The sequence below is a fragment of the Aptenodytes patagonicus genome, chromosome 2 (genome assembly GCF_965638725.1).
Source record: "Aptenodytes patagonicus chromosome 2, bAptPat1.pri.cur, whole genome shotgun sequence".
NCBI lineage: Eukaryota > Metazoa > Chordata > Aves > Sphenisciformes > Spheniscidae > Aptenodytes > Aptenodytes patagonicus.
Window position 1 is genome coordinate 152,608,399 of NC_134950.1, and position 20,799 is coordinate 152,629,197.

General features: G+C 36.4%; 1 protein-coding gene across 4 annotated transcripts in view; it reads right to left on the reverse strand.

Annotated features, from left to right (window-relative positions):
• ARHGAP21 (Rho GTPase activating protein 21) overlaps nt 1-20,799 on the reverse strand; it is a 129,608-nt gene that overhangs the window by 38,008 nt on the left and 70,801 nt on the right. For all 4 annotated transcript variants that reach the window (XM_076331713.1, XM_076331712.1, XM_076331714.1 and 1 more), the window contains 3 exons: nt 17,505-17,597; nt 13,464-13,542; nt 6,706-6,760 (listed from right to left, as the gene is read on the reverse strand). In XM_076331713.1, the coding sequence (XP_076187828.1) occupies nt 6,706-6,760; nt 13,464-13,542; nt 17,505-17,597 (227 nt within the window). The remainder of the gene's footprint in view (nt 1-6,705; nt 6,761-13,463; nt 13,543-17,504; nt 17,598-20,799) is intronic.

Genomic DNA, 20,799 nt, shown 5'->3' on the forward strand with positions numbered 1-20,799 from the left:
TTAAATTTAAGTCTTTAAAAAGCCTTAAAAACAAAAAAAGCTTTCCAACTTAAAAAAAAAAAAATTAATATCCAGATCAGTGATGTTCCTGATTCAGACACCAGCCAAGCCACTCAAATTCCTACAGGAGCTGGGCACTCGACAGTTATTCAGGAGTTCTGACATGATTGAAAAAAATTAGTCTTGATGTTTTACAAGCTCTTTCCCACCTTCTCAAAACAATGGCAGTTATGGAAAACTTACCATATGAATACAACAATTTAGAGTTACATTAACAGCTTTGACGGATAACAGCTCTGCAACAATTACTAGAAAAAAAACTGCTGCACTTACAGTAAGAACTCAGCGTGTTTCCAGTTATTGGGTACAATTTCTTCCCTATCTTGCAATCTGGTTTTGTTTCACTAAGTTTGCAAACTCCTATGGCAAAGAATTAATTTCATACTGCGAATTTGTATAACCATTAGCACATTAAGGGTTTAACTGGTAAGGTAATACATTCATGCCGTATGATACGCAAAATAAAATTTAAGGAAATAAAGCATTCTACAAGATATTTTATTAACCTTCAAATTCAGCTGAAAGGTTTTGCCCGCATTTTTTCCCACTTGATTTTATGCCACTTGATGTTAGAATAATGACAGCCGACGTACAAGGATTCCTCTTAGTAAGAATCATGGTGAAACCTTGTACTTTCAAGAGCTTGAGCCAACCATGTCCTACACCCCTTAGTCTAAATCCATAAAAGCACGTAGGCATATGCTTCACTGAGGATGAGTATGCTTCACCACGCTTCACTAACGGATGAACACTACCACTGATTTCAACCAAACTACTTACAAAATCGGAGATAAGCGTTTTGATGAATCAGAAGCTAGTGTGCCCAGCACCTTGCAAGACTGAGCTTGAGGCATTCTTCCTTCCTTCTCCAACCAGTCTGGCTTCAGATTGTGTTTCTTTACTAATAAATTCTTCTCTTCCCCGGTCCTAAGTTATTCTCACATTTAGCATGAGTACGGGAACTACACACCAGAAAAGGTTTTCAGCAGTCTTAAAAGGAAACATTTTCCAGTTACAGTTTGCTCTGGCAAGAATGTTAGAGTAAAATGAAACCACTTGAGCTGTATTACTGAGACACTCAGCAAACACTACGGTCAGGTAACATTATTTGGAAAAAAAAACGCACACCCTTTCTTCCCAATGACAGTGAAGTTTTAGTATATAGAATTTAATGCCTTATGCCCAATGAATTTAATTTCCAAGTACAAGCTGTGCAAGAGACTTTCTTGTAAACATTAGTCTAAATTGAGGTAAGGAGAGTTGATGCAATTGGTATTTTCTAACATATGCAATGTTAGATAACAAAGTTTAAGTCTCTTCTCCTAGGTCACCATGTCTTCACACCACACCCCTCCTTCCATTGTACTTGCTGCCTGAGCTTTCACATTAACCTCTGCACACATCAGTAACTGTGTCAGTACAAAATCTGAAAGTAAACAAATGCTCCAAAACTCTGGACTAAATACAGCTACTTATGAAAACATCTCTACTTCTTAAAAATAAAGCAAATGAAAATATTTCAGTTTGCCAATGAAACAGCCCCATTGCTCCATTAGGTCTGATGCAACTGGATGGTCTCAGGGGAAAAAAAAAAAAGACAATATTGTTAAAGTTGACTGTGGGCAGACCTGTAGTCAGAGGCATGAGGTTACTGGGGCATATAAAACTCTAGAATAAATTTTCTTACATAAGTTATTTTTCTTTTTTCTTATCTTTTAATACAGGTGCATCACTGGCAATTTTGGGGTACTATAAGGCCTTGACAGCTGCCAAATTCCACAAAAATTTTAAGTATCAGAAATGGCAAAGCAGCAAACTCTTCTCTTCTGCCCAGATCTCCCAATATACTGCAAACTTCCATATCACCTGACTAGAAAGTGGAAAAAAAGAAAAGACATGCTTCAATTGACTTTTACTCACTTTCCTGGTCATTTCCATCTAGGATTTTTTTGTTCCCCTACTATCTATGACAAGAGAAACATTTCTGTTCAAACTTGGTCAACTTTCAGTTATCGATACGCAGTTTCAATGGTCTGTTATTTTAAGGACAGATTAAGATGTAAGTTCAAAGATATGCAAGAGGGAACTAAACATATCAAAAACATATAGTAGTAAAAAGCCCCCTTTTATTTCCACATTTACCATTATTCACAGAATGCCCAATAAAATCTTTTTGTAAACAAAACTACAGAGATCTTTCTGGAACACTAAGGCATATTTCAACAGATTTGTACGCTACTAAAATTTAATAAGTTTTAAAACTTATTCAAAATGAAACTGCTGGAGGTAGGATAAAAGTTATGAAGGATGAACTTTTGAGTGGGTAGTGAGGGAAGTGCCAGAAGATGAAAGACGAAAATCAGGATAACTTACCTATAGCGTGTGTGTTTATATACATATACACAAAGTAGATACACATAGTTACAAATTAATATCTACATATATTTACGTATAATAAACCCTATACATAAACGTTAATATGCTACATTACAAATAACCTTCCAGATGAACAGCTCCAATGTAGATCATATTGAAGATCCAATTTTTAAGACTGATATTTTCAAGTGCCTGATACTTAAGAATTCAGTGACTTGTAAGCTGTATTGTTCCTTACATACACAAGGAATGATTAGCAAACAAGCAAATTCCAACATGAACATACCTTGAAAAAATGGTCCACAAATCCTGCATACTAAGGACACCCTAACACATACACGTTAGACACTGCAAAGTCCATTGACAAGAGTCATAATAAGGCTGACCTGCAAGTGGGCTTAGCAATTTCAGTTTTCTCTCTCTAGGGAGCACCTTTACATTCAGTATTTTCTGTGTAGCACAAAAAGCTTTTGAACAACTGAGAAGTGTCACAATTTGAACAACTTTTTCATATTAAATTTGTTATCCAGAGGCTACAAAACAGCAACAATTCCATTAAATACACTTGAGAAAAAGGAACTATTTGTAGTCGACCTAAATGTGTCTTCCCGTTTGTATGAAGTCAGTGGTACTAAAACCTACAAGATGCCAAAATTCTGTCAAAAAAGGTTGAGAATGCTACAGAAATTGTATAGGTACATCACATTTGAAACACTGAGGAGAGTACGATAAAATAATAATAATCCTACTCATGGTCTCAAAATGGTTACATACCTACAAATGTTTCAAGATTATCAAAAGAGATTATTTTAAGTAAACTGATCTCAAATTTGAGGAGGAGCATGAAAAAAACCCAACACATTTGTAGCTGTCAAGAGTTCAAGTTTTTGTCATGGATAGAGATGTTTTAAATATCCTTTCCCCCATCCCCAAAGTGACATTTCCAAGACCATGCCAGTGAACTAACACAACTGACACCAACTTCACTAATGGCAGGTTTTCACATGTAATTCCCTTCCAAGTAAGGAGTGTGCACATGCCACACAGGGTGATGACCTGTGGATTGGACCACTTCATTGTTACTATTGATGAATGGATTTAAAGCCCTGTTTTCAGGAAATTCAATATACCAAGAGGTTCACAGACATATATGGATATTTCTGAAGACTAAACTCAAGGTTTATAAATAGCAAACTAAGGATAGAAACAAGCAACTGTGCTCTTTATGTAGTTAACCTAGCAATCAGTCATCACCACATGGAGTAGACTGCCAAGTACTATAAAACATATCACAACCAGCATCATTCCTGAATATAATGAAAGTATTTCATCCTCATTGCACTAGATAAACCTTTCATTAGCTCCTACTACAATATCCAGTAGTGCTTTGAGTTTTTCCATTTTTACAGCATACCAGTATTTAACATCAACAGTTTACAATGAGTGATACCATCTGAAGATATTTACAGTGAAATTTATGATGTATGTCGAAGGAAAAAACTCAATTCTTTAACATACTATAATAACTTAAACAACAGCTTCAGTGACAAAAGTGTTTTTCCTCTATTAATAAGGGCACTGTACCTTACCATTTATTGTTCACTTTGCACTTATACTGACACTACCACTACAGAGATTATTGTTATCACTTACTTATATGAGCTGTACTTAATTCAGGAATAAGAATTTGCTCTGAGGTTTATATTTTATTTAGACAGAAGATTTCCACAAAAGCTAATACAGCATTAATCACAAAGATAAAAATAGAAAAATAAAACCAAAAAAGTATGCAGTTTCTCAGCTGAAAACAAAAAGTTACTGTCTTTTCATGGGGAGTGAAAGGAACAACATTCTATGCTGTTAGTCTGAAAATATTTTAAACATGAGTATTCAGCTTTGAGTAGAGCAAAGTTCTTCACCAAATCTTGTAATGAGAACAGTAGAGCCTAACATCTAAAGGCTGAAGATTAATAATCACCATCTTCAGAGGAATTGCATAGATTTTTCATTTGACGGAAGTTACAGTGGTGCACTGTGTCTCAGAAGACTGCTAATTGTTATTTTAGAAGTGGTAAGATTTTTCCTCCTCTGTGGTGGTCTAAGAGGGAGAAAACTACAGGTCACAACTGATGACTTCCGTTATACGATGCAATTCATTTCTATCATCTGTATCTTCACATGTTGCAACTCTGCGACCAAAGATTAACACCTGAAAACATACATACTAAAATACAGACCATGACAGACCACACGAACAAACTGCAGCTATCGGAAGTCTTTTCCAATAGGCCTGAGTACACGCAATGCTCAGTATTGCAGACTACAGAAAACATCCATCTCTTCATGGTTTTCCTCTGGCAGATGCTACGTGGAACTGATAGTCCTCAAGACAAGCCCACTTTTACCCAAACAAATGCGTCATAGCAAACAGGAGCATAAACCCTCCACGTTGTATCATAATCACATACCAACCCAACACAACAGCAAACAAACAACTGTCAGAAGGAACTCATACAAGCTGTAGAGGCAACGCAAAGCTTTTTTTGCAAAATGACAACTCCACCTCTTAAACCTAATCCTCTTTCTATCTTCAGAAAAGGAGCCCGGAATACAAAATTCACAACTCCACCACATCTTACAACTCAAAAGAAACTTTTTTTAATGACACCTGGAAATTATTCCCACACATATCTCCATTTTTTTTCTAGAACTCCCACAGGCAGGTTTTTTTTTTCCTCTTTCCTTTACTGCTGAATCTCCTCCAGGAGAATGACCTTATTTTCTTTTTACTAATATCCTTCTCTAGCCCAAAAGCAAGGTCTCTCTTTCTTCCTCTGCCCCCATTATCTCACTCGTTGATATAACAAGTTAAATTCCAATCAATTGTTTTTCATCTATGCTTCACCTGAAGCTTGTGCTTCATGTTTCATCAGCAGAGGGAAGATGTGCCTAAGAGCTTCTTGCCCAGCCAAATACAAAGGTTTAACTTTAAACCTACAAATCTTGCCTTGCCCAGATCCTTAGACTGTTATGGCTACAAGGCTGCATTACATGCATATGGCCATTCAGATAATTTAAAAGTTAGAACTATTCCTGCATTTCTACATATTTACAGTTCCGGTTGAAAAACAAACAAACCAACCACCCACCCAGCTTTTCCCTCCCACTTATTCATGCAATCAAAACTCATCCCCTGCCTCGAACATTTTCTGTACTGGATTACTGAAATATTTCTTTATCAAATATTCTCAAAATATCACTTCTATTCTAATAATCCTGGCTTGTTGGCCTAACTGGCTGAGTTCCTATACTAGCCTCTATCCTCACCTTCAGCTCAAAACAGAGTTTCTTGGTTTTTTTTCTTTACCCATGAATTTGTCCTTTAATACTGGAGAACAGCTACTGAAAGCCACAGCTTTTTCTTTATTTTATTTTCTTTATTTTTTCTTTTCTTTATATTTTCTTGTTATTTAAAGTCAAGTCTTACTATTTATATGTGGATTAGAAAATACAGTTTTCCAGCTACTAACCTTGAAAGTCTACTCCCTGCTTGTCGTCTTCTCGTTTCCTCTAACTTCCAATTAAAAATAAACTAGAGCATATCAATACATCAGGTGTTTTTCTAATTCTTCACAATATGCACTTACACAATATATTTTATTCACAGCTCTGTTGGACTTAGAGACACTAAATGGGAGATCAATTATCTCACTATATATGCAGGACCTCAGTTCAAATTGAGAACATAGAAGCACTGGTGTAACAAAATATTTACAGCAGTTACAATTAAAACATTTGTAATAACCTTCAGCAAATTCATCACCTTGCTTCTTTCCTGGAAATCCATTGACAATTAGTAATGAAAGCTAATTTTAAGTGCCATATGCTAGCTTTTTAATTCAAATTTAGTAATGATTCCCAACTTCTTTAGAATTAGACAACCTAGTGAAAGCAATCCAATTCATAAATTCTAACATAAGGAAACTAATCCAAAATAGAATAGCGTTTGTATTTTCATTATAAGATTAATTTATTTTTTTTAAACAAGATGCTAGAAATATCATGTGAAGAAGGTATTCTTCCCCTATATTTGGATTCCTTTGAAATTTCAGGGATGGCAAGCAAGTAGGAAGATATCTATGGAGTGACAGAGAGATAAATGTTAACTTTAATTATTTGCTGGTAGCACAGTTCAAAGTGTTTGTAACCAACTGCAAGACATTTTTCTTTAGTCAACATACTGTCTGAATATAAGCTTCATAAACATACCAATTGAAGGATGTCCTCGTCTTTTGGCATAACACTAAGCTCCAATATGCTGTCACTGAAAGAAATAGGAAAAAAACACCGCTCATGAACTTTTGGAAAAGATTTTCAATTCTTGTTACAAAGCTGATCCATTAACTTCCATAGACCAAAAATCATTCAAAAACTCCCACACTCAGCTATTCTGTCAAATTACTTTACACAACAGAAATAAACACTGATTTCCATTAGAGTCTTAGCAAACAAGAGTAAAACAGAAATCTGACTGAAGGGTACACCTGTATTCTCAGCAAAACCAGTGTATTAAGCCAACACACTGTCTTTGTCAGTTTTGTTTCTTTTTTTTTTTTTCCTTCTTGAGTCCTAAGGTACATTAGTTGTTTGGAGCTTCTTGGACAAAACAAGGTGGCAAATCTGTGAGCAGAAATTAAAACTTCTCTCTCTCTTCCATTTAAAACTAAAGTCTGTTAGCACTCTTTAAAATTGCTGAGGAAATGTCATAACCACCACATCATGTGAAAAGTGGGGCAATAGCAAGGCAAGCACCGACTTACACCTTTCTGCTCCAACCGTCTCCTAGCAGAATCAATTTAAACATATTTAGTCAGATGACATCCGAAATATGGATGAAAAACGCTTGCTATTTATAAGTGCTGAGTTTGTCAGTCTGAATTGCTGAAACCACAAGCAGCAGCAGCATAAAGATTCAGGAATCCAGATACTTCAATTGATATAATTTAAATACAGGCAAAATCAGGACACCGAATGTACAATGTATCAGTTATCCAGAGTCAAATACTGTAAAACAGTGAAACCCACAGTTAGTATCTACCAGAAAAAAGTATTTTCACAAGCAAGAGGGAAGTATATGCTTGTAACATTGGATACAGAACAGCCAAATTCATTATCTCATCTGAGATAGAGGAATACTCTGTTCACATTCATTAAATGTAAACTGGAACAGGTACAGAGAAGGGCTACAAAAGAGATGGCTTGTACAGACTATTTTAACTAGGCTCACAAAACAGAAAACGAAGAGAGTATGACTGTGATTTAGAAATCTCATTACATGCGCCAGGGGAGGTTTAGATTGGATGTAAGGAAAAATTTCTTTACTGAAAGAGTGGTGAAACATTGGAACAGGCTGCCCAGGGAAGTGGTGGAGTCCCCATCCCTGGAAGTATTTAAAAGATGAGTAGATGAGGCACTTAGGGACATGGTTTAGTGGACATGGTGGTGTTGGGTTGACGGTTGGACTCGATGATCTTAGAGGTCTTTTCCAACCTCAATGATTCTATGATTCTATGTCACAAGAAGAAAGGATATTTAAACAAATTGGCCAATACCAGCACAAGAAGAGAAGCATACAACCTAACTGGATATATCAGACTAGAAATTAGCATCTCTGTACTGGTCAGTACAACGCATTTGCTGAGAAAAGACAAAACCAGCACAGACGGGCCACCAACTTCAGGGCACACAGAACAGTCTATGAAAGCACTGAGAAGAACCTCAGTTTCTTACTTCTGCAGAAAGGAAAGTCATCTTCTCAAACATGTAATGCGTGATTTATTATGCTTTCTCATATGAAAAATGTTTTTATTTTGTGGTTCCTTTTCCATTTGTTAGCAACTGCAGACATAAGGCTGCATTCCAAAATAGCAGAGTAAGGGTATTTGGTTTCACAATCTTCTTAAACCATTATTCATTTTGGAAAAAAGTGTTCTCCAGGCAGCATAAATTACTTTAGTTTTAAAACCAAAGATCAGCAGTGATATATTTAAGTTTTTCTTTTTATGTCTACGCACAGCTAGGAAAAAATAAGTCTTCAAAAGTCTTTCAAAGATTTTTCAGAATATTGAATTTTAAGAAACACAAAAGTATTGACTTTATGTGCATTTACAATAGCATTTCCCATTTTGGCTGAATGCATAAACAGCAACACTATTTAAAATGATTCTTTAAAAGTAGTGGCATCAGGAGCCGACTTTTGCCTAAACTCCTTTGTATGGATATTAAACTATTTAGCAGTTGTAAAACAAAAAGAGAATATGAAAGAGATACCATAGCTTGAGGCATTTCCAATGAAGGGTTCAGATTTCATTTCTACATGCGGGTAGCATGTATGTGTAAAGTGTATTAGGCAACTTATGGTTTGATAATAATCAATGCTTATTTGCAGGATGAAGACTTTGGAAGTCAAAAATATGATAAACAGCATTGTTCTTCAAGTGCTTTTAATATAAAGGAAAGTTTCCTACTTATAATTCGACACAGAACAAACTATTCTCTTATACAAGTATTTTGTGCCCTTTTGGTTTTTGTGTTGGTTTTTTTTTGTTGTTTTTTGTGTTGTTTTTTTTTTTTTTTTTTTAAAGAAAGGGATTAAATCCATTTACACAGTTTAACACCTTTTTTAGTAGCCATCCAAAAAAGGAAAGGGTTCCATTCAGGAACAATGTTTTATACATAATTCAAATAACTACTTAACTATTCTATTCAAGTTTGCCTGCAGAACCTTCTGGAGACAATTTGGATCTTCCTACTTTATATTTTGTGAAGTGCTCTCAGAATGTTTTTCAATTCTCATATCAGAAACAAAAAGTATTAAGGAATAGTTTTGGTATACTGTACTATATAATGTGCATGCAAATTATGAACTAGAAAGCGTTAATAAGAATCACCACACAGAAACTGGCATTTTACACTAAAATATTAGACAGTATTGTGAATTCTTAGATACATCTATCATGCAAATGGCTTTCACTACACATTTTGAAAGTCAACGTCAGATTTATTGACTCAAACTAAAGCACTATGATGCACTGCCATCATAAAGACTATCTTTTGATGCATTATTTTGTATTAATGAAATAAATTCAGTAGCTAAACTCTCTACATTTCTGAGTAACCCCAACACTTTCAAGAAGTATTTGCAAAGAGAAACAAGCAGGATAGACTTAATCATTCAAATTCCCCACAGCTCAAAAAAAAAAAGTTGGCAATCAGAATCTGTTTCTTGTTTTATTTAGAACCGTAAATAATTTAAGGAGTTTACATTAGTGATCAACAGATCTCCAAGTTGATTGTGTAAACAGATAAGAATAAATTCTTAATGGACCAAACTAACAACTATTGGTAAAGAGTAGGAGACCTAGACTTAAAAGTGATCTCATGACTAATCTTACAGGACATAGTTATTTCTAGCAAGTCTTCTGAAGTGTGCCCTTCACCTTCCAGAAGAAATAATCATAGAATCATAGAATAGTTTGGGTTGGAAGGGAACCTCTAAAGGTCATCTAGTCCAACCCCCCTGCAATGAGCAGGGATATCTTCAACTAGATCAGGTTGCTCAGAGCCCCGTCCAACCTGACCTGGAATGTTTCCAGGGATGGGGCATTCACCACCTCTCTGGGCAACCTGTGCCAGTGTTCCACCACCCTCAGCGTAAAAAATTTCTTCCTTATATCTAGTCTAAATCTACCCCCCTTTAGTTTAAAGCCATTCCCCCTTGTCCTCTCGCAACAGGCCCTGCTAAAAAGTCTGCCGCCATCTTTTTTATACGCCCCCTTTAAGTACTGATAGGCTGCAATAAGGTCTCCCCGAAGCCTTCTCTTCTCTAGACTGAACAACCCCAACTCTCTCAGCCTTTCTTCATAGGGGAGGTGTCCCATCCCCCGGCTCATTTTTGTGGCCCTCTTCTGGACCTGCTCCAACAGGTCCATGTCTTTCTTATGCTGAGGGCTCCAGAGCTGGACGCAGTACTCCAGGTGGGGTCTCCCCAGAGCAGAGTAGAGGGGCAGAATCCCCTCCCTCGACCTGTTGGCCATGCTTCTTTTGATGCAGCCCAGGATATGATTGGCCTTCTGGGCTGCGAGCGCACATTGCTGCCTCATGTCCAGCTTTCCATCCACCAGTACCCCCAAGTCCTTCTCGGCAGGGCTGCTCTCAATCCCTTCATCCCCCAGCCTGTATTGATACCGGGGGCTGCCCCGACCCAGGTGCAGGACCTTGCACTTGGCCTTGTTAAACCTCACGAGGTTCACACAGGCCCACTTCTCGAGCTTGTCCAGGTCCCTCTGAATGGCATCCCGTCTTACACTATCAGTGTGAGTTCAGCTTTGCTATCTCCAACCAGAGCAAAATAGATAACGTTCTAAAGACAGCTTGAAACTTTTCCAAGAACAATACAAAACATGGCTGAATTATATCCCATCCATAAGTCCCACTGGAATTTATGGGGATCATTTCACTTAAGGCAGCTAAGTTCTGATGTCTGCAGCATTATATAATGAGGACAAACAGCTACAATTCAACAACTTTCTAGAAAAATAATGAGCAGCTATGGAAATGGAGCTGCAGGAGTAATCTAATTCAAAAATCTGCAAGTCCAAACTGAGTTTCATTGCAAAACAGCTGAACAGTGAGTGTGTGGGGGGAACTTTTTTCTTTAGAGGTAAGAGAGGAGAAAATGTGTTGTATCTTTAAAAACTGATGATCAGAAAAATTACAGAAGAATAAGCATTTACAGTCAGCAATATGTTTGAAAGAATAATTAAAATCAGTAATTAAAAATACAGTAAGTAAAATGTCTAGAAAACCATCACACAATGTACTGAGACTATAAATGAAACTGTCTTTAGTCATGAATAAAGGAGATTTCAACTGACAACTTAGCCTTTCAAAGGGCCTTTCAGCAAGTGGCTTGCACAAAGCCTACTAAAGAAACTAAGGTGTGCTGGAAGAAAGATTAGCTAAGACACAAAACAGAGCAAGAACTGTGTCACTGTGTATTTTCAATATGAATAGTTTAAGTACATTCAAAAGAGAACTTGTGCAAGACCAACCTATCAAGAACTATTAAATCAAGTGATGCAGATAAAACCTTTGATTCAGCAAGTTCCTAAACCAGGGATTTCTGGAAAGTGGGCTAGTATTATCTGACCAAATATCATTCTATGTTTTCAGTGTTTTCATAGTCTTCTCCAAAGAATCCATTATTGGATATTATCAGAGAGGATACTGACATAAACAGACCATCAGTCTGACCCAGGATGGCTATGCTGCTGCAAGAACGGCAGGCTAAAGCAAGAAGCATACACTGTAATGTAATATTTACTTGCCATGAAATGGCAGCACAAGAAATAAAATACTTTATGCGCAGAACAAACTGCTCTGAGCAATTAATATTTATCTGTTTATGTTAAGAGGTTCAGCTGAAGACTTCCTGATGGTTATATTTTCTGTATAAAACACTCAAGGATACACATGACCTTTTGTTACGATCTTCTGTAATGTACACATCTGGCTCAAGACAACAAATTGTTCTCTGCTCCTAACTAACAATAGTGTACCTTCATCTTCTGTGCACTCATGGAAATTAGGGGGACAGATGCAGCAGTGCGCTATACTGTTCCTGGATACAGTAGATAATTGCTGATAAGGCCTTGTTCAGGTGTCCCTGGTTTATCCACAGTGGGCAGGGGTTGCATTCTGGTGGGATGGTTCGCTACCTACACTCACAGGGCTGAAAATAAAACTTTATTCACAGGCAGACCTACGGTTAAGAATCTCTGACCGCGTAGGCCACTGGAAGATGTTATTGGTCACTCTCTTTTTTGCATTAAGGTAAGAGATTTCATTGACTGATGTACCTGTTGGACATGTAAAGCAATGTCCCATGTCTTAGGTATACACTATTATACAATATTACTGTCTGTACAAATACAAAATGAAAAAACGATACATGGCTAGTGTTATCTCCAGTAAAGGTTATAAAAAAAAAAAGATAATTCCACCTTTCTAGCTCTTGTATAGAAAGCACTAATGACACAAAACACATTTCAGTCTACCTTGCCTGTCATATCTTTGAACACAGAGTTTTGTTGTTTCAAAAAAAAAAAAAAATGCACCCAGGATGTATATATTTTGAATGAAATCTTGAATAAAGTCTCCACTGAAATAGGAAGATCAGGATCTTATTTTTCCTACTTCTAACTGTAAGCATAACTAAGTCTTAATGCATGAAGATTCACTAAAAATAGAGCATGACATATGAGATGTATTTAGAAGACATTTTTCCATGCTGATCATAATACATCTTTTTTACACATAACTCATTATTATATTGGAAATTTGTTGCTATAGAACAGAAATTGACACCAAGAAAACTGTAAAAATGGAGGCAGATATGAGACACGAAGACGAGTATCTAGATTCATATATGGACGTGATTTAACAAGCCCTTGTGACTTGCAGGAGCAGTAAATACTACCATTTCCTCAACTGTGCAAGGTTCCTAACTTGCTGCAAAACAGAGGAAAGCCAAGATGTACTGCAGATGTTTTGCAGGTGTGCACTAGCATAAAATTTTTCCTTTACCAGATATGCTGATTTCTAGTTATCAGATCTCATAAGCAAGGTAGATTTTTCTGATTTTCTTTTCAAATTGACACATGCATGTGTGGTCTATGTATACCTAATCTGCCTATTTTAAGCTCAGACAATCTTCCTCTGTAGCACTCAGTGTGATTTGCTAACAAGGGACAAGTACTGACATAAAAGGACTGTGGCACAATTCAGCACACCCATTCTCAAACCTTTCTCAGCATTCAGTAAATACATGAAAACAGAAACAGCAAAACTGAATGGGTATTAAGGAAAATTTAAAAATATGATGACTTTTTCAGAACCACCATAAGTGGTCACTTCCTGACTAGTATAGAAAAATAAGCGTGACATAATAAATACTAGTATCTTACCTGTTCTGTATTAAAGCAATGACTTGAGAATATGTCTTCCCGATAACACTTTCTCCATTGACTTTTATAATTCTGTCACCTGTAAAGGGAAAAGTTATACCTTACATTAATTTGTCTAGACTTTTTTTTAATTATTATTTTGTACTTCTGTACCTCACAATAATCAAGATCACCAATATGTTAAATTCAAGGTTACATCTTCTATAAAAATGAACAAAGAAGGAAATAAAAGAGGCACAATACAACTACATGTAACCATATACAGGATGCCAAGTTTCTACTCTTTTCTCAGAACATTTTCAGATGTGGTATCTTATTCTAAGCTTCCAAATGAATCACCTAGAAACTCATAGAAAGAAAACCACAAGCAGGTGTAAGCTATACCGGAGGCTCACTTAAGTATCCCATCTTCAAAATAAAGCTTTTGATGTATGGTAACACATACTGACAACTCTGCCCAGTTCTTAAGCGAATTGAAAGTAGACATTTCATTCCAGCACATAACCCCAAACCCAAACTTTAATTCAGAACACTATCAGGTGTAACTGTACACATCTCCTTTAATAGCAGCAAATACTGCAATTTTGTACTTCTCCCTTCTGAGAAATAAAGAATGAGTATTTTGAAAGGCTCCAGTTTCCTCCTTCCTCAGAATAATCTGGGTTCTTTCCAAGACATTACTGTCTCTTCAATGCATCTTGGACAGTGTAATGGGTTATTTCTTATTCATATAGATCAATCTTTAGACCTAACATCACTTTTATCAGGTTTCTCCAAATAGTTTTTTGCACCTTCCTCATTAAGAGCTTCATGTACTCTCATAAATTAAGTGGCAGATGTATCATGTAGCGCTATTTTCAGCTTTTGATGAAAAACCCATCCCATTCATTCACCAAAAATGGTGAAGAGCAGAAAGGTATCTTGAATTTACTAATGAGGAGAAAATGGTCTAAAGGATTACAGATAGGAGCTTTGGAAAGCTGCTGGAGAAAGAAGAACTGAAAGAAGGGACCCATGTAAAGTGAGCCAAAGGGAATGGCTTTTTCAACACTGCTTTAGAAACTGAAAGTGCTTTTTGTGTTTCTGGCGTGAGCAAATCAAAGCATGAAAAAAGCTGTTCACTCTGAATACTCAGCCTGACTTGGTGGCAGTAATGCTCTAAATGCTCATGCTCTGTGGAGGTTCCCTATACAGACCCCAGGGATTTCCAGACTTACCAAACCACATGGATCTGCTGACTGTTTTTAATTTGGTCTGCACACACAACGTAACATCATGCAAATAAATTGGTGCGATATTTTCAACTTTATAAAAGTTTATCTATGCCCTTTTATCAGCTGGTTGTCACCCTTTTCCTCACCTGAAAGAACTCTGAGTTTTGTCTCTTACTTCCTAAGCTATGAAAGAAAGGTTGGTGGCAACATTTAACGGCTGCTAGAAATCCACATGACTGATAAGCATCTGTGATTGATGGCAAACCCCTACTGTTGCATACGCACAGACACCTCATGTAATTTGGCTGAGAAACTGGACTTTCATGAAAACAAAGGTAATTTTGAAATGCTCAGTATCACACCAAAATAAATCTTTTCAAAAAGTTGCAGGAAAAAGAAATGCTACAGTTTGTGCCAAAAAATATTCTTATTTACAAGCTCTGAACCCTGTCCTTCTAGATCGTATGGCAAGACTTCCTTAGAACACACCAGATCCTTCTCTGGAACTTAAAACTGGCTTTTTTCCAGGCTGTTTCAGAACTTGCCCACAGATGTAGATCTTTACAGTTTTTAGTGGGAATACTGAGTAATTAGGGGTATCTTTGAAGTAGGTCATATCTTATCTATTCTTGTGCAGTTTTTATTTTTCAAAGAAACAGACTAGGTTACACACAGCAGTGAAACAAGACTACTTGAATCATGCATCCAATGAACCTGCCAAAAAACTCAGGTGGGACACGCTGCAGAACTGGTTACATGAAAGAAGTGGGCGCAGGCAACTCCGCAAAATACAACTTTGCTCAGCTTCAGGTACACATAAACGGGAAGGCCAGTGCCTGTAGTGCAAAAAAAGGGTATAGAAGCATGAAGGCTTTTTCTAATAGCTCTCTATCAATCTGGTGGCCCATTAAATACCTTTGATCAAACTAAAAATTAATCTGAATGCATTTACACCATCGCCCTTTCCACACAGATTTTAGTTCTTTACATTCCTGCATATACATAAATGACAGCATGAAGATCAAGACATGGGAAATGTGGATCTGTTTTGGCTATCTGTATTTCAATATTTCTAAAATATTTATGTTTGGAACTCACAGATATGTTCTTTTTTAATGAAATGCCTCAGAGGTTAAAGATGGGAAGTATGATCTTTCTAACTAACAAAGATAATTTCACAGGAGTATTCAAAAATACTCAGAATGAATTGTCTTACATTTAAGGTTTTTTAACCTATTCCTCAAATTTGCAAGAGTATTCCAAGCTTTCTGGTGAGTAGCAGCCAGGTAGGCTCCTGAAACAGAGCTCATTGATTCTGGGTAACGAAGCTTGGGTTGAGACTGTCAGTATTACAAAGGACCCTGCAGCAGTGAAATAAGAATTGACAAACATAACTACCTAAACTCGTATTAGATTTTCGAGTATTTTCTTTCCATTAGTGTGACCGTGAAACAAAGCCAAGTTGAATTTAAAAAAAAACCCCACACCAAAACCAAAATACAGTTGATTCTACAAAATAAGAAATGTATACAGTGTCTGTATCAGAGATTAAGCAATCTACCTTGCTGATCATTCCCTGAGTGTTTTATAATATAATTTCAAGATAAGAGATATAGTAATATATTTCACCCTAAAGTTTTAAACAAGAAATAGTGGCATGACCCAATTAGATATAACTGCTATCAGCACTGTGTGTTTAAGAATAATATTCTGGTAATTTAAAAATGTATTTTCTCATTTATTTTTTGTTCTTTCTTCTGGGCTCCTAAAAAATCTCTTCTATGCTTAAAAATAAAATATTCTCTATGGATTTAATCTCTTTCAATTTGGCAAACACTGAACAGAGTAGAAATTAACATGGCTCCTCTGTACAACTTCAACATATGCTGCACTTTATCAAGCCAAAACATTTGTTTATATAATAGCATTAAAATAATGCCAAAGTAGCCCTTCCCTGAATAACTACTTGAGGAAGAGTTAAAAAAGAAAAATGCCTTATGCTGTACAAGAAGGATCTAGTACTGTTTTTAAATTGCGATCATCCTAGAATATTTGTATTTCTTTAGGAAGAAACATACAAAAATTATTCTATTCCAGTCAAATGCATGTACATAACTTTTCAAAAGAAAATATCAACATCCCATTATCGACACAAATATAATCCTTTCATAGAACATATGTTTTGTCATAGTTTTAAGAACAGAAACCTGTGTTTGTAGTGGTATCCACCTACATAACTTACTGTTTTGACACTTGTAAGACTTCCCATTCTAACATAGCTTTTTTTCCTTCGACACTTAAAGGTGTGACAAAGTACCTGGCACTTCACAAAAAACATGCTTTCTGCTCTCCAGTTTGATTAAATCAAACAACTGAACAAAATTTGATAAGAGATAGACTTGGATTGTTCCCATTTAATTCAAAGGAGGTGGAATAATTTAATTCAAAGGACAAAAACCTGAATGTTTTGAGGTTATCAATTTGTCACAAACACAAGAAACAGGAGCTTACAGGTGTCAATTTCCTCCCTTTTCTCTTTCTCCTCACATATTTTACCATATACTTGTTCCTTCTTTTTTAAAAGATAATAATACAAAAAGACTAAGACTTTAATGCCTTAATACATTTTATATAGCACCTCCTGAGAGAACACAACGGTGTTTTTGAGATGAAAAACACTGGAGAACAACTTAGAAGAGAAGTTTCAAACTTCTGAAGAAAAGAACAAGGTTTAAATGGAAGACAGAACTATATGTAGAAGTTTAAATCATATATATTTTACATCATGTACACCAAACATGCTATCGGTGTTACAGAAGAACGGTACCTGTGCACAGTCCAGCTTCAAAAGCAGGTCCACCCTCTTTAACTTGTTTAACAAATATGGTATCCATTGGCTCCAGTCTATTTCTTTGTTTTCCTGAGGAAGAAAGAATATTGCTTAAAAGCATTTAATTATACTGCATTACAATGTTTTTACTTTAAGAATTATTGTGAAATGTAATCCTGCCATGTTCATCATTACATTAAATACTCAAGTTCAGTTTTGGATGAGGGAAGGAAGAGAGACTAGGAGTCCTAAAGACAGCATTTCGTTTGGCTACACTAAAGATCTTTCAGGTGCCTGAGGAAAAAAAGAAAGGGGAAGGAGGTGGGGAGAGAGATGTGTCTCAAACTTAAACTTGCGAATATGTCCCATTAAGTGGTATTTTTCAGGTTCATTTCATCATCTCATTGCTACTTCATCCTCATGCTGATGCCTACACTATTCAGTAAGAATTACCCCTTCCTCTTCTAGATTCTTATCTGGCATAAGATATAAACCCAGACAAACTGAGTAAGAATTAGTAGTACAAACTGAAAAATAAAATTTTTACATCTTTCCTTAGAAGAAAAAAACATAACATTGATTTATAGTCCTCATAGAACTGTAACACTGATTTTCTAACAGTGTTTTTCAGATGCTCCAAGATGAAGCCTAAAGTTTTCTTGAAGATTTATCAAAATTCAAAGAGCAATGTATAATTCAAAGTAAATTATAATGTCTGCACATGCTGTATGTATCCATATATACACAATATAAATGTAGAAGTTAGTCTACAGTAGTTAGAAACCATAACACTTGTTTCTTCTTGCCTTCTCAGTATACACTTAATTTCTATGCTTCTAGAAACACAGGTACCTTGTGCTTTTACATGCATGCCACCAAATCTAAGTAATTGTTAATTGAAGTAGCCACTGCTTCCAGATATCAAGATTGGGGGTGGGGGCCAGGAAGGGGGCAGTGCAGTAAAAAACAAACAAACAAAACACACGGGGGGGAAAAAACCAAAACAATAACAAAAGCAACCCCAAAACCCCCACACAAACAAAACCACAACAAAAAAAACCTCCACAGCTACATTGCAGGCTAAAATGCAGTGATGCTGTCCTGAGCTACATCTGTATGTAGGTAGAGTAAGTTTATAGCTTATACACAGCTTCACTAGTGTAATTTTTATGCCAGTGAGCTAAAAACAAAACCAAAAAAACACCCAAAAATAAAATTTGAAACTTTATTTCCAGTCTTCCAGAAGACTGCACTGAACTTAATTTGTTCTACAGTGTTATTGGTCTCTCCTGACACACCTGTCCTACACGGTGCAAAACATGAGCGCTGGCACAACCTTAAAGGTTACAGCCGGACAAGCTTTTACAGTGCCAGTGCTGGCTTTAACAGCCTTGGTCCCTCCCAGGTCCTATCACCAGTTACTACCCTTGTACCACACTCTCAGCTGGGGAAATATCACCCTTTGGAGGCTACATGATGAGCCAGCCCGGGGAAATGATGTGGATTGAAAATAAGCTAGGTCTGGCTTCCAGTTTACCAGGAAACCCTGGCATAGTGGAGAGGATGATATAAACTGCAGAAAAAGCAGAAACAGCAGGAGAGAATAAAGGGATTGCTTAAAACTGGCACTGCTCATAAAAGAAACACTCCTCGAAACTGGACTATTAGGTTTTAATCACTTCTTCAGTGACTAATCTTTGACTTAGGCACAAATAGCACTGCTTTTGGAAGTACTTTCGCTACAGCTTTAAATGTCCCACCTGGCCATGTTTACTAAGCCACAGCATTATTTATTGAAGATAAATAAGGTGCCCCCCTTAACCTTTTTTGGTTCAGTTTCCATATGGGAAAAGCTCATTATTTGAAGAATTTTAATAAATTGCACAAAACCAAACTTCCCTCTGACTCTGATTCACATTTTTCAAATACAAGTTTTGGCCTAATGCCTTCTGCAGACCCTCAGTGTCCTGTCATTTTACCACAAAGCAGTTGAACAAAATGGCTTACTCATATGGCTCTAAATGGCCTTCTCAAAATAACTCCAGATTGGTAGAGAATAATCAAGAAGTTGATTTGATAGAATCAGATAACTACTATATACAAAGCAACTGAATTATAAATCAAGAAACTCCAGCTGGTAGCTCAGTCCCCAAATACTTTAAAATTTGATTAGCAGGACACAGCTACAAGACATACAAAATGCTCTTTGTGAACCAAAGTTAATATCTGTCATTTTTAATCTGCTGATTTAAATAGACACTGAACACATGATGGGTCTCATCCTTTAAGAGGCAGTAATGTTTCAGCAAGTTTAGACAAGCTCCAAGAATAATTTACCCAGATGCCATGAACAAAAGGTTGCTTCAACCACTTAACAAGAATGTACTTAAAGTATGACCTTTTACAGGACCACCAAACATCCTTCCCAGTGTTGTCACTTAAATCTTTTACTGAAGAGATTTACAATCCCAAAAGTGACAAGAAAAAAAAAATTGGAGCTCCTATGGCACATTTAATTTATAACATTTAATATCTGATACTTATAACCCAACACCAAGGGCCTACCTCAGCTTCCTTTGCAAAACAATCATCAAAAAGCGTTAGTGGCCTACTGCTAGTTTGCTTAAAACTCAAATACTACTTTATGCCTTGTCCATACCTGAACACACAAAGCAAGAGGTCAAGCAGATAAGGTTACTCCCATTCAATATCCAACACAGAATACCTTTAATACACTTCCCACTTCTGAGCTAGAGGGGAAAACTGTACCAAGTTATGGAGACCAGAGATTGAAGGCTTCCCTGAACATCTGATTTCTGACTGACCTGTCAGCTACACCAAGAGGTTCTTCAACAATACGGGCACTCACTTCAGGTTTTCACAGCTATTTTATGGACCAATTCACAAAGTTGATTACACATTAAACTTCTTTCTTTGTCCTACATGCAGAAGGAGGCTATATTGAACAGTCATCCTTCTTCCTAAAAAAGTGAACCACCACCCTAAAGATAAAGATCAATTTAGGGGCAAAAAATTAGGATGCAAGTTTTAAAACGTTGTTTACATTTGCAGGTTCATTTTACAGCTCAGTAATATTGAAATACAAGTAAAGACAAGAAGAAAACCTAGGACTCCCAAGCTTTGATAGATGAATACATGCTCTTCATTTCTCCTTGGTCTTTTACATACTTGGATACAACCCAAAACTTCTTTCCATCAGTAACATATAAATGAACTTACTTGAATACATAGCCTCAAAGTGTATGTTTATATTTTGAGTTTGAAACTCAAG